General features: G+C 35.1%; 1 protein-coding gene across 1 annotated transcript; it reads right to left on the bottom strand.

Annotated features, from left to right (window-relative positions):
* Positions 1-97: 97 nt before the first annotated feature.
* LOC108194118 (sec14 cytosolic factor) lies at positions 98-15,694 on the bottom strand. Its single transcript, XM_017361018.2, has 6 exons — positions 15,539-15,694; positions 15,193-15,448; positions 14,670-14,706; positions 14,234-14,351; positions 13,904-14,014; positions 98-594 (listed from the first exon to the last, which is right to left on the bottom strand). The coding sequence occupies exons 1-6, from the start codon at positions 15,608-15,610 to the stop codon at positions 391-393; spliced, it is 798 nt and encodes a 265-aa protein (XP_017216507.1). The 5' UTR covers positions 15,611-15,694; the 3' UTR covers positions 98-390.
* Between the last annotated feature and the right edge of the window lie 276 nt (positions 15,695-15,970).

The following is a 15,970-nucleotide window of genomic DNA, read 5'->3' on the forward strand; positions in this document are numbered from 1 at the left end:
TTTTTTTTACACATTATATAAAGTATAGTTTCATAATTTATTTTTAAATTATTATCTTCTTAATAATAATTCAACTATTAAATTATTACTCAGCACAGAAAAAATTAAAATGATTTATGAAACTGTCCTCCATACAAGCGCATATCCCAAATATAAACAACCTGCTTAGCAACTTACAAGCTAAACTTTTTAAGGATTGAACACAGAATAATGAAAAATGATGCATTTTAAAACTGAATCCACAATTCTGTGGCTGTTTTTTGTAAACTCAGAAACTAGCATTAAAGGTCAGAAAATAGATCCTCACTGCTCCAAAATGATTTGCAACAGATACTTTATCTTGCTAAGATCATAATAAACTACCACTTGTGCATAACAAATGAGGCAACATTATGGTAATTGTGGAGATGTGGAAACAGCCCCATTGGACTTCTCTGCCGGAGTCGTCAACTTATGTTCCCCTTCGAATGCTGGGAGTACAACATCTTGGAGAGGAACTAGTTGTGCACGCCCTCCATACTCTTCTGGCAAGACCTCTTCACCGATATCTTTGATGATCTCCTTTCTCTCATCTTCATTTGATACAACAACTACCTGCATTACTTACCAGAGTTTACAGACCAATCCAAAGTCGGGATATAAATTATATAAATTAATCTGTACATGCAAATCTTTAATTTATCATCTATTCAACTTAATAGAAAATGTTTTCCTATCAATGTTTTCGATTTGGGCCATATTAACTTCATTCCAAGACAAATTTGAAAATTTGCAGCAATGATCCTATTGCTTTACTGACTACTGAACATCCTTTTTTGTAGCAGAACAGGGTAACTGAACTAATGAGCAATGAGTAGTGCCTTGCAGATTCTTGACTTTGTAGAGCTACACTTGATTCGTAAAATTGTTAACTTTTTTTATTTTGTATTATTTATATGTACTATTTGTTAGGTCCAAAGTATCGTAGAAGGGGGGGTTGAATACGATACTCACTACAATTTAAAATTCTTTCGAATCTTGCGGATAAATAAATTGCAGTCCTGTAATGGGTTTCGTGTTCCGGATATTTATTGGGTCGGTTTCTGAGGATATGAAAATATTAAACCAACACACAATATTTTCCAAGGTATATCTGTATATTGATAAATACCTCGAAGGTGCTATAAATCCAAACCCGAAGGTTCGGCTACAATGGCCACTACTCTCAATATTACAAACTCTAACCACTACTGATATTTCTATTACAAAGCTAGGCTAGGGTGTGTGTATAGTGGGAGTAGCCGTGCAGAGCACTTGGCCATTTCATCCCGAAGGATGTATATGAATTGTGAGAACCACAATCACATATTTATAGGCTTTCATAAACTAACCATGGTTAACGAGTTCGTCCAGGACGACTTCGTTTTATAAAAATAAAACTAACTCCCCAGTAAATGATTGAAGTGGCGCCAGTTATATATATACATATATATATATCACAAACTTGCGCTTGGATACACATATGTATATATATGTTTGAATGAGAAGGTCAAACATGGCGCCAGTCAAAACTTGCGCCCAATGGTACTCCACTGTGATGCCCTAGAAGATTTTTACTGAACTTGCGCCTTTGGACATGGTTGGAGAGTTGTGGCGCAAACTTTGACCAGAGTCAAAGGTTGCGCCTCAACTGAGCACACTGTACCACAGTTGTTGCCTTAGACAAATCTAGAAGTGAACTCAAGTCAAAGTTGGCGCTTTGACTTGAGGTCAAACCTTGCGCCACTTACTTGTACACAGCCATGACTTGGAGAAACTAAGTAGAAATGCTGTGAGTAGAACTTGGAGTCGCAAACTTTGACTGGTCAAAGTTTGCGCTCCAAGTGCACTTATATCCTCCTGTAATGAACTTGGTACTTAGACAATTTCTCATGTCTTTTCATTTTGCATACTAATTAAATATACATATATATATATAATTAATTGTCTTTAATTAATTACTTGAATTATTTAAATTCAAATAATTCACAATTAATATATATATATATATATCTAATTAATAAGTTCCTTTGGCAATAAATTCTGGAGCAGCTCGATTGACTTGATCAATTAATCCGTTGATTGAATCCACTGAATACTTTCGTACGTCCTGACGTCCTGTGCACTGGTCTGGTTCACGAACGACTCGAACTGAAATAATCCTTTGAATCCTTTGCTTGATAATATACTTGATCAGTCATTCCGGGTTGGTTTATGCTTCAGTTTGTTGATTATAAATAACCAACCAAGATATATAGAAATATCTTGCTTCAGGGGTTGCACTGAAATCTTTCGAGTACTTGGACAACATCTTCATTGCTTCCACAATCTTGAATACTTCAATCTTTATTCTTCACTGAGGCATGAACATATTAATGAACTTCTTCCAGTGAACTTATTCCTTCAAGACTGTAGATGGCTTCTTCAACCTTTGTCTTCGTATCTTCCGATTCCGGTGCAGGCGTAGTGTTATTTACTTGTCCTGTTCTATTGTTGAGTTATCATCCCTATGTAACAGATAGGGTTGTCTTTACATTTAGACTTACAATCTCCCCCTATTTGTTTGTTAATCATAACAAGCAAATCCTCTGGAGGATAACTCAACTAACACTAGAAAAAGTAAAGTCCTGGACTAGTAAATAATGCTACAAAGTTTCTGGATCATATAATACATTTCCAGATTTCATTAATAGAAACAACAAATGTGCATATCACCTTTATTTCTCTGGTTCTTGCTTACCTGCCAGATAATCCTCATAGTCTGTCTTGAAGAGAATTCAAAACATTCCATTATGCAAAGAACAATCAGCAGCTTCATTGAATTCTTCAGTGGTAATGAATAAGTTCCTGTCTACCACTTACTGAAGAATAGATGTATCACCATGATTCCTCACAAGTAAAGAAACAAGTCTTTGCTTATGCTTCTCCTTCTGACAAAGATAGTGGTGAACCAATACCACTACTTCCTAGGAATCATACCACGTACCACCTGAATAAGAATACAACACAGTGGTGAGGTGTACATGAGTTGTTATTACTTCTCCTCCCATTACCTTGATCAAGTACCCCTTGGTGATAAGTAGCTATCTCCCCTTAGATGAAAGATCAATCCTCCTCCTTAGTTGAAAGATGAATCTCCCCTTCAGTAGTACACAGCTAAAGAGTAGTTTAATCCCCCTTAGTTGTAGACAGCAGAAGAAAGCTAACTTACTTTTTCTTCCCCCTTTCATATATTCTCCCCCTAAATATATTCTCCCCCTTAGTTGTGGAATCCTCCGAGGATATGTGGTATCAAATAGGTCAAGGAACGTGTACAATACTTCCTGTACCAAAAGATAATCTCCCCATAGAGAACTAAACAACGCTAAAGCTGGGGTCGAAGAAAGAGTTCAGAAGAAGGGTTTACTTTGTTTGGGTTGGTCCCTATGCTGAAAGAATAGGTTCCAAACGGAAAAGTAATGAGTAAAATCTGACAACCGTGTCCCTTTGTTGTTACCAAATGATAAAGCTTCCCGATATTTTTAGGTTGCAATACCAATTGTTAGATCCCTGATAAGGTTTCGATAACATCTTTAACATGGCTCCAACGGCAGTCAGTCGAACATTCCAGTGAAAGTATCCACTTTGCGTTTAGGTATGAATTTGGTATTCAGTGGGTGTCTCACAAAAATGTTCTGCAGGTGTATCACTCAACACTCAAATTTCTCTCGGTTTTTGGGTAAGGGTGTCACTCACGAGTTCTGTAAGTGTATCCCTCCACACAAATACTGAGCTTCAAAAATGCTGAGTACCTGCAAGAAAATCACCTTAGCCACCCTTAAAGGGGGTCACCGGTGGTGCAATGGGAGTTCGTAATTCCCAGTCCCTACAGACTCATCAGATAAATCTGAATCATGGTCCACAAGTTGCCAACCACTAAGTGGCTTATCCAATTAAGGATCCAGAGTTGTTTGCTCTGGGAGGTTAGACAAAGGCTTAATTATGGCAAAGGCCTAAGTCCTCCTCAATGTCTGTGAAGACACTTGATTCAAGAGAATCATCAACCATAAGTTCACACCGTAAAATGGAATGAACCGTAGTTGCTTCCGTCAATTCTTTCAACAACTTGTGAGCTTTCAATACCAATTATTATTATATGTACCTCACAAGTGTTTCACTCTTCTCAATTTCCTATGTGTTTGCACTCACTCATGCTCACATATTTCTCATTCTGATATCTCACTGGTTCTTCTCAGAATCTCACCAAGTGTTTAACTCTCAGTGTTTGGCTCACAGTGTTTCTCTCAGCACTCAAAGTATGGTCTTCTGTACCTGCATGAGAAAATCACCATAGCCCCTTCAAGAGAGGTCACTGGCGGTGCAATGGGGTTTCGTAAATCCCCGATCCTCAACTGACTCATCAATAAATTGACTCATAGTCAGAGAGTTGCCGATCTCCTATAAATAGGAAATCCATTCCGATTGGATCCAGATCTGTTCTTATCTGGGGAGGGAGACGAGAATCCTGAAGATTTGGCAATTGAGATCCTCGTTTCCTCCTTACACCTGTAAAGGCATCAACCATCTTATCTACCGTAAAATGGTAAATGAAGAAGTTGCTTCTGGAACAAAACCTTTAACTTTACTGTGCACTCTCTTGTATTGTGTCCATAAGATTTTTCTGTTTAGGCTCTTCATCATAGTGATTACTGATGATGTGCTTGACTCAATACAAGATGCTCTGGCTGACGAGCGAATTTCAATGGACTCATCCTGTTGAGAGAATGATTCCAGAGACTGTTTAATTGCCTTTTCAGCTCTATATTCTTTTGAGAGAATACAGATGAGCAACAGTTACCTCAAGTTCAAAACACCTTTTCTTCTTGAGAGGTAGAGCTGTGGGTACACTATCCCTCACATCCTTATTTGCTGCAACAAGTACAGTTTCTCCCTTATTGACCTCTAGTCTAATAAGTTATTCCTTATCACTCCAGGAGGAAAGTTAGGATGTGTTCTGAATTTGGTTTTATAGTCTGGGATAAAGATTGTTGGTTTTCAACCTTATGACTATTTAGAAAAGCCAAGAAGCTGATTAAGTTCCGAAGAACAGAAAGAGATATAAATGCATTTTAGAAAATCTATGATTTTGAATGAAAGCAATTACATTTAATCTTTTGAGAAAAATGAATCAGTTGTGACTGTAAAATGATTTACATAAAGAATGATAATCACAACCGATGAAAGAAATAAAGTTTTCTTTTAAAAACTAGTTTGAGTACGAGAGTCTGAATCTATGCATAAAAGGTTTAAATGAACTTGTCTTTGAAAAAGACACAGACTCCTGTTTCTCACTACAATTTTAAAAAGGAAACAAGATAATTTATGCGCTACAGTGTATAAAGCACTCGCCACACTAATTAGTGAAAAGGCCTCATACTAGCACATCGTCAAAACAGACGCTGCAAGTGACAAAGATCACCAAGTACACAAATACAAGATAATCAATGTCTCGTCCTATGACGCTACATGTATAGATGCAAAATATTCTAAGGAATATTTATGAAATAGAGTAGTGGATACCAATTGTTAAAATCAATTGATAAGAAAATTTCTTTGAAGAAACTCACCACTCCAGAACATAAATATGAGACAGAATAAAGATTATGTTGTCTCCCTTGAACTCAGAATATTAAACACCTAAAATATATTAGCACTAGTGGTTTTAAGAAATATGCAACAATATTTCACCAGTGCCAACACATCACAATCAATTCACAAATAAAACATCAATAAAGCATCAAAGAAAGATACCAATTAACTATTTCAAAAATGAACTAATCATGCTTCTTTTATTCTATCAAAGTCAATCATGAAACAAATAAGCATATAATTGTCATGGATCACAATTTAACTAAGATAAAATAAAAATTACTTACGCAATATCATATAATTATCAGATCAGCATATAACAACTAAAATCATGACAATCATACAAAGATATTCGCAAGCCCGAGGGAAAGTTGAGGTAAAGTTCACGAGTCCTATACAAATAATCACTAAACACACGTGAACGCACACAACTCCTCGCAGAAAAATATTAACAATTAATATTAGTGATCTACATATAAGCATGCAATAATATCACTAACACTAAAAGTATCACAACTATATGCAGTTAGACATGAAATAAAATATCAATTAATAAATCATCAAATATCCAACACAAATAGTTATGCTTCAAGTATATGCACTAATATAAATGGATTCAGCCTAGAGAGAATCTAAGTAACTCCACAAATACTAGTATATCATGACTAAATTCTAACTAGATTCTAACCACATACCAATTACTGATACAAGTCACAAGTCTAGAAACGAATAAGTCATGCTTCAGATTTTATACCTATAAAAAAGAATTCAACCTAGAAAATAATCCTAAGTATGTTCACAAATACAGATATATCACAACTTGATTATGACAAAGTTCTCTACTAGATACCAATTGTTAAAGAGGTATAGATCAAGAAAATAACATAACTAAGTCATGCTTCATGTCATATCTAATCATTTAAATCATGAACAAATAAGTCACTTAATTGTCATGCTCCATAATTTAAATAATTTGAAATAACAAATACTCATGCTAAAACATATAATCACCATCTAATCATGCAAAGCAATAAACATGGCAATCATATAAAATAGCAAAAAGCACGAGGTACTGGATTTTAAATAAATTCACAAGTCCTATGTATAGACAATTTTAATACTCATGAATTCATTCAAGAAATACGATAGACATGCTCATGAAAGAAGTAATACCTTATGTCAACGAGCACTAGATCGGGCAGTAGGTCCTGAGGTTCCAATAGCAAGATCCTTAGATTCCAAGGAGTAGAGAATGCTTCACAGAGTTGCTGGAAATGGAGTTATTTCCTTGTTCTTGACATCTTCTCATTCTAACAAGAAATCAACCTCATTCCACGAATGACAGCTTCACGAGATAATAAATCCCCTGTCTTTCTGACAATCTGTAAAACAATATCTATGTAGTTGTACAGGTTAAGCACAGTATCTTTAGGGTACCATTCCAATAGATTAGGCAATCCCCAAAAATAACTATAAACCTCTTAACAACTAAATGGATAGATTCTCCAAAATCCACTCAGAACCATGAACATTGACATAGAGAAAATATAACATGTGACCATTTTGCAGTTAAGTAAAGTGATGAGTTGAATACCTCTAAGACTTGACATTTCAGTTGATGTACCTTTCTTGTACTGATCAAGTTCAGTGGTTGTTGGCTTAAGTCTTGGCAGGTCTAGAATCTTCCAAAATGCGCATATTCAAAAGATCCTTGACTTCCTTTTATTGCCATCATTCTTTAGGCTAACTAGTAGACCATAAAAAATTGCAACTTTCCAACAAACTCATCATATCACTAATCTGCATTCACTTAGCAATTATCTTGCACAAGTGACGTTAGTCCACATATAATATAATCATGGTATTACAGCACAGATAGTTGTATTGTGTGTGCCTTGTATCATGAGAGGTAATAATTTGGATACCAAATATGACTCTAGCAAACAGATATTAAGATAATATGCTAGTCAGAAGTCATACCATGTCTGTGACGATCATCAGGTATTGGATAGCAACTCATAGAGAGCTGGTGAAGAAATAGGTATACACATTCCGTTGGATCTGCAACTGCAAAGTCCTTGAAATATTGTATGAATCTTCATCTTCTAGCTCACTGTAATATCCTGAACCCGAGTCTCGTCAATGGTGCTTTAGTTAAATCATGAAGGTCGTTGAGTCCCCTAAGTTGTAGAGTCCTGAACTTGAAGATTCTATTTCCATCATCTTCATAACCTTCTCCTTTGTAATAACTCTAAGCAACCAAATTGGCTTGTCCCTCGTAACAGAGCCAAAAACATCCAGTTGGAATCTAAATACCCGACAAATACTAAGTACTGAATTGTCATTAGGTCAGGGTATCAGACTCCGCATAATCTGCTTTCAAACTGACTGAGATCATCTTGCTGTGCAATCACTCAATCTGGATCCCATTAAGAGCTTTTGAATCTTCCCCAAGTTTCACTTCAGATTGAAACCCAAAGAAATAACATCCTTTCACCATAGCTCTCCTAGTCTTCACTTCACCATTAGGAACATTTAAGAACTAGAACCCGAGAATGATATTGATTTCAAACCCTTTGTCTAAGCAGATACGTTCTTGATATGTCCTGTTCATCTTCAATTTGGTGTTGAGTTTGACTAGTGGATCCACCAAATGCTCCCCCTAAGCTGTTGCTGGGATCTCCTTAATAATCCTTATCCTTGCAAAGAGATTCTGCTTGGATCTGAATCATTATTATACCAATAATATCATCTTTAACAGCTTGGAGCAAAGTGTCGTTCAATGTCCTGTCCAGACTTACAATCACCTTCTATTGATCAATCACAATCACCCTGTAGATTGTAGACTCCATAGAGTAGCCGAGGAAAATATTCTTTGTTCTTCAAATGCAAGACTTGCAAAGAGGCATTTTCCTCCAAACACATACCAAGAGTTAGTGTTTGCTTCTGATTGGCCACTGGAAAGAATGGTGTCTTTCTGGATTTATCAATGATCAGGGTTCATCTTGATCAACCTCCATCTGTGACGTCTTGTCCTTCGAACACATATGAACAACACGAAAGAATCTAGAGTAGTCAACGATCATCGCAAAAAGATATCTGGATTTGTTGTAGATATAACATTAACTGATCCGTAGAAATCCATATGTATCATCTGAAGCGGCTCAGTAATGTTGATCATATCTTTGCTTCTGTGCGATGCTCCTTCAACTTCCCTATTGACATACCTTATAATCTTCATCCATAATGAATTTCAGATGAGGTAGTCCTCTCACCAATTCTCTTCTTACGAATAGAAAGATCTCCTTGTTTTGACATACAAGTGCGAGAGCTTCAGATGCTATAGCTAACACTTATCTCATGAAGCTTTACTATCAAAACAGCTCACTCCATCTTCAATTGAAGTTACATATTAGCTACGAGCAAATTCAAATCCTTCCTGATTTGAGATAAAACACTATTCCATGAACTGACATAATGTCCTTTGTCAGAGAACAGTCTGATACTAGGAATTTGTGTGCGTTGACTCTTTCAAGAAAGATATGTTTCCATGATGACATTCCAGGAAAACAGGCATGTCCCGCAAGAGAATCTTTGATGTCATCTTTCAAAGATTATTGACGGAACTGTTCACACGATCACATTTGCTGACAGGGTACTTTTGGTAAATATATGATTTCAGCTACTCAGCAAACAGAGTGCACCAAAAATCATATGGAACATATGTAACCTGCAATCACAAATGGAAAGAGTTCTATGGTCCCCAATCATAACTGGGTCCGGATGGATTAGAGATTTTTCTTTAACAATGGTAACAACAGAAGCAGCCTTAACATGCTAATTCTTATCTAGACATTGCCCTAATGTGATTCTCAAACATGCTTTTCTAAAATCAATGCAAGTACAAAGACATGCATTCATGACATGAAAATAAACAGACATGATGTTGAGTACACATGGCAAACAAACAAAGATAAGACAAGAGCAAGATAGGCAGTTATGCAATTCAGAAGATTCAGTACTCTCTACTTAAACCAATTAACACAAGTGTAATAGGTAGAAAGCAGAATTACAGATATTCAATAATCTCCTAAAATCATAATGATCATAGACAAATTAATAATCACATTATCAATTCATACTAATCCCACTCTATTGTTATATGTCATTATACTATCTCTATTACCTAAGTCAGTTTTAGATCTAACATGAAGTTCTAAAAGTTCTACTGACACAAGGTAGACATTCCATCATAGAACAAATAAATTCCTTAACAAACAATTCAGATAAATAAGAAAATCTAGTTGTACTAGGGAATCTGAAAGTAAGTGTTTTAACCAAGTTATACATGCTAGGATCATAACCCCTAAAACTAAGAGTCGTGTTCCAAAGGAAAGCTTCTAATCTCACCATTGCAAATAATCAAATCCTAAATATTCATACACATGTTAAGAATCTGCTAAAGACACATGCACAAGATTATCATCAATCCTAGTTACCAGAACAGTCATCTAGCATACTAGTTTAACATTATCTATTGTGATGCCATCATGCTTGTGCTTGTGTGTTGAACAATTCTACTCAGAAATTTATAACATGCTTTGAATATAAAGAAATATGTATTGCATAGTTAGAAAGAATTCGTACCTGAGATGTGCAAAGTGAATTATCTTCAGAGAACGCTTGGATAGCCAGATAACCATAATCATCCTTCTCATCAGCAATTGATCCAGCTCACACCTTTCCTAAAATAGCATAAGAACTTGTTGTGATGCTTCTTTCAAAACATCCACTAGAATTTCAGACAAGCCCTATCATCCTTGTTTGTCGAGGCTTCAAATATATATAGCAACCCTCCTTTGCTAAAGATACCAATCAATATTGTGTGTACTGACCAACTCAGTTTTGAAACAACCTCCTTGAACTGAACCTTGAAGAGTCACCACTTGAAACCAATGGATTCCATCTGAATCTGACATGACTAAACCTCTCAGACAGTGTTATGCCAATCCTTAAAGTTCTGTCCTCACATTCTTCAAAAGTGTTAACTTTCGTCGACTTGAGCTTCCTCAAATTCAGTAGTTACAAACTCTCCTGTTCAATCCCAAGGTTCTGACATTAATGCACGAAACTGATTTGGTACGGTAGTAACTCGATAATTATATCCTTAAACCTCCACAGTTCTCTGTCTTTGGTTCAGTTGATTCTGGATGGATTTAGCATTGATACAATTCACTGTGTAATTGTATATCCCTGAATCACTGAGTTAGATTGAAATCCCTTGAAGATTCGTCTGCAAAAACTTCTCTTTTCCTACTACCAGTGGTGCCATTCAAAGTTGACATTCCGAGCCCTGGAAAGATGCTTCACTGCATATGTAGCAAATTCCCATCCTGATCTGGTGATCTGATAATCAAGTAGGAGTAATTACTCAGATCAAGGCCTGAAGTATCTTCTTCAAAAATTCACTATCAGTAGTGTCCAATCAGTCTTCAATAGAATCTTCTTCGAATCACAATCATCTTTGTCGAACATAGAAAACTGCTTCTAATAATCCTTTGAGTAATCAATTGGATTGGGTCATCAATGTACTTCCATTACCGGTTCTGAGAATCTGGTATTTGAAAGCCCGGTGTTTGTCTTGTAATCTGTCAGCCTGATCTGTCTCAACTAAATGTCAATATGATTTGTCTTGGAGTAGAATAATTAAAAAGGTTACGGGACACTTGATTATTTAAACTAAGTTTAAATTATAAAGAAAATAAATTTAAAAATAAGTTTTAAAAGATGAAAGAAAATAAAGTATAAAAATAAACTTAGTTAAATCTATAAAGTAAATTTAATTATATTTAAAAAATAAATTCAAATAAATTCATAATAAACTGAATAAGTTTAGAATAAATTTATTTCAAATTTATTTAGTAAATATATTAAAATTTATTAAATAAATTTAATTTTTGAAAATATTCAAGTGTCTCGTCTCCAATTAAATCATAGCTACCAGAACAAATTAAATTGAACTCTTGAATTTGAACTTATATCCATAATCAGTTAAATCCTCTTAAATTTATATTTTATATTTTAACTTAAATTTAAATCATAAACTATAAAAATTTAGATAATAAATTTATAAAATTTATGATAAACTTAATAAAGTCTAAGAGTAAACTTTACAAGTCTAAAATAAATCTGAACAAATTTATTAAATGAATTTCATAAGGTTTATAAAATAAATTTAATTAAGTTCATAAAATAAATTTAATTAATTCATAATAAACTCAATTAATAAGTTTAAAATAAATTAAATCAAATTTATAAAATAAACTTATTAAAATTTAAAATATAAATTTATAAGTCCTGGTCCAAAGTTCAGTATCCAACAGATAATCCTTGCTTAGGCCTACGGACAAATTCAGCAACACAAACCGGAAGAACATTTCCCCTAATCAAATATCAAAAGCTAGGTTCTTGATTTTCCGTACGATAAGGATCCTGATTTGTATATCAATCAGCCTGCGCTCTGATACCAATTGTTAGGTCCAAAGTATCGTAGAAGGGGGGGTTGAATACGATACTCACTACAATTTAAAATTCTTTCGAATCTTGCGGATAAATAAATTGCAGTCCTGTAATGGGTTTCGTGTTCCGGATATTTATTGGGTCGGTTTCTGAGGATATGAAAATATTAAACCAACACACAATATTTTCCAAGGTATATCTGTATATTGATAAATACCTCGAAGGTGCTATAAATCCAAACCCGAAGGTTCGGCTACAATGGCCACTACTCTCAATATTACAAACTCTAACCACTACTGATATTTCTATTACAAAGCTAGGCTAGGGTGTGTGTATAGTGGGAGTAGCCGTGCAGAGCACTTGGCCATTTCATCCCGAAGGATGTATATGAATTGTGAGAACCACAATCACATATTTATAGGCTTTCATAAACTAACCATGGTTAACGAGTTCGTCCAGGACGACTTCGTTTTATAAAAATAAAACTAACTCCCCAGTAAATGATTGAAGTGGCGCCAGTTATATATATACATATATATATATCACAAACTTGCGCTTGGATACACATATGTATATATATGTTTGAATGAGAAGGTCAAACATGGCGCCAGTCAAAACTTGCGCCCAATGGTACTCCACTGTGATGCCCTAGAAGATTTTTACTGAACTTGCGCCTTTGGACATGGTTGGAGAGTTGTGGCGCAAACTTTGACCAGAGTCAAAGGTTGCGCCTCAACTGAGCACACTGTACCACAGTTGTTGCCTTAGACAAATCTAGAAGTGAACTCAAGTCAAAGTTGGCGCTTTGACTTGAGGTCAAACCTTGCGCCACTTACTTGTACACAGCCATGACTTGGAGAAACTAAGTAGAAATGCTGTGAGTAGAACTTGGAGTCGCAAACTTTGACTGGTCAAAGTTTGCGCTCCAAGTGCACTTATATCCTCCTGTAATGAACTTGGTACTTAGACAATTTCTCATGTCTTTTCATTTTGCATACTAATTAAATATACATATATATATATAATTAATTGTCTTTAATTAATTACTTGAATTATTTAAATTCAAATAATTCACAATTAATATATATATATATATATATCTAATTAATAAGTTCCTTTGGCAATAAATTCTGGAGCAGCTCGATTGACTTGATCAATTAATCCGTTGATTGAATCCACTGAATACTTTCGTACGTCCTGACGTCCTGTGCACTGGTCTGGTTCACGAACGACTCGAACTGAAATAATCCTTTGAATCCTTTGCTTGATAATATACTTGATCAGTCATTCCGGGTTGGTTTATGCTTCAGTTTGTTGATTATAAATAACCAACCAAGATATATAGAAATATCTTGCTTCAGGGGTTGCACTGAAATCTTTCGAGTACTTGGACAACATCTTCATTGCTTCCACAATCTTGAATACTTCAATCTTTATTCTTCACTGAGGCATGAACATATTAATGAACTTCTTCCAGTGAACTTATTCCTTCAAGACTGTAGATGGCTTCTTCAACCTTTGTCTTCGTATCTTCCGATTCCGGTGCAGGCGTAGTGTTATTTACTTGTCCTGTTCTATTGTTGAGTTATCATCCCTATGTAACAGATAGGGTTGTCTTTACATTTAGACTTACACTATTTGTAATAATAAGAAATTAGTTAATATAGTACGGAAACTTTTATTGTTATGCTATTATAAATTTCTTAGAAACAAATAGGTGGGAAGAAAGAAAGAGCACCTTCTCTAATGTTGCTTTGTCAAGGAAGCGGGACACCAATCTCCAGACGCTCACAAAGAACCAAGGCATATTTATTATGAAACACTTTCCCAATCGCTCTGGATAGTAAGACTATAGAAAAAAAATGTAGTGTGTAAATGAACTAGAACACCAATTTATGTAAATAACATCATAAATTTACACTTATTCAGGCACCAGGGATCACTCGTTAAAAGTAGAACAAATTTTCAGATATAGAGAATGTTATGCATTACGATAAAACAAAATCCCTGATATAATGAAACACCATCAGAATGCCTCAAGTTAGCCTATTAGCAAAAGGATGCTTACCTGTAACATCTGAAAACCGGTGATCAACCCACGGGCATCTATGTTCTTATAACTCATTTTTTGTAGATCGATAATACCCATCAACTTCTCTTTTCCTGTTTCTTTTTCTCTGAAAGCACTGAAATGACATGGAATTATGGTGAAATCCCATATGTTTATAGAGGATCTGTAAAATATTAAAAAAGCTAGAAACACATCACGTGATCTGTGGTGCTGGGAAATAATCACTTTGATGATTGTGCACAATGAGCAGGTAACCATCTATATCACAAAAGAAAGATGTATAGACCTAAAGTTTCTAAAATTGCACACAATACATAGTCCTCATAATCTAAAAATTCATAGTTCATCGATTTTCCTGCAGAATTCATACTTATGTAGTCTGTCGAAGTGCAGGAAATGTTCTATGAAGCATTATGCAGAAAGTTGGGAATACCTTGCAATTGATTTATCAAGCATATGAACCACAAATTCTGCAGTAAGAAGGAACATTGTATTAGTTTGGAAATAGCTGGTCTAATACTACTGCCTTGCTGGCATAAATGTCATGTGCCCACATTTATTATCATACAAATAAAGACATAAATGAGTTGTGGATACTCTGTAATAAAGCTCCATCATCTATTCATCTTTCAAATATTTATAAAGGGTTTAGTTTTGGGGAGTACAGAAGATGATGATATCTAACAACTAACAAGTAGGAGCATTTAATCAATTAAGTAAAGAGGGAATTAAGGCACAAAATAAACAGGGTACGCACCAAGCAGACTTCTATACTCAAGTACTCCTCTCGGTACATAAAATACATTGTTTGTTACTTATAAGTCTGAGGACTAAGTATCCTAACTTACTAATGATTGTTTAATACTAACTAAAACAATATTATTGAACTTTTGACATAACATACCAGACAATTAAGAATAAACAAGACTTTTGTTTTGTTAGTATAAAGAGATTACTCTTGAACTGTGGAACATCCTTGGGGGGAAAATGCTTGTTGCCTTTTATTACCACAACTGGGCTTCCATTCCTAGACAAGCCCTGTAAATAAACTTTCTGAGCTTCTAATTCATCAGGCACTTCAGAAGCTGGGATCGAACCCGAAGGCACAAACGAACTCCTCCATTTCTGCCACTGAACAAACATCTTTGCAGCTTTGTTGGGGTCCATTGATCTTGCTATCAGGAATCTCATCAGTGTTGGCTCTTCACAGTTCTACAAGCAAAGTTTCATCAGAAAACAGAGCTGATAAAACAAACATACCATGTATAGGAGTATTATGCAAATACTGGAACTGAAACTTACCTCTGTGGAAGAGCCAAGCTTTTCAACTGAGTCTCTGAACTGTTGTAGTGCTAGTTCATGTTTATCATCCATATGGGCTTTTGGGACTAAAGAAGTATTTGATTTTTGGTTTAGTTTGAGACTCTGAGATGCAATTGTTTATGATATAAGTGTAGAATTTAAGGGGCCGTTTGGGTAAACTTAAAATAAGTGCTTATTGCTTAAAATAAAAAAGGGGAGTAGAAGTTAGAAGTTAGTAAAGGCTTATAAGTGATAAAAGTGTTTGGTAAAAAAGTAGAAGTCGTGAAACAAAAGCTAGGAATCGTAGCTTTTTATAAGTGCTTCTCAACTTTTTACACAAACGGTACGAATAAGTGCTTCCAACTTAAAAGTCCAGAAGCGGGGCTTAAAAGCCCCGCCAAACACCCACTTAATGCAGTGAAAGTCAACAAC

The sequence above is a fragment of the Daucus carota genome, chromosome 7 (genome assembly GCF_001625215.2).
Source record: "Daucus carota subsp. sativus chromosome 7, DH1 v3.0, whole genome shotgun sequence".
Lineage (NCBI taxonomy): Eukaryota > Viridiplantae > Streptophyta > Magnoliopsida > Apiales > Apiaceae > Daucus > Daucus carota.

Coding starts and splice junctions, on each gene's coding strand:
- LOC108194118 (XM_017361018.2), bottom strand. CDS start 15,610: ATGGATGATAAACATGAACTAGCACTACAACAGTTCAGAGACTCAGTT. Junction 14,707..15,192: donor GGATGTTCCACAGTTCAAGA/GTAATCTCTTTA, acceptor TTCTTACTGCAG/AATTTGTGGTTCATATGCTT. Junction 14,352..14,669: donor CTTGATAAATCAATTGCAAG/GTATTCCCAACT, acceptor ATGTCATTTCAG/TGCTTTCAGAGAAAAAGAAA.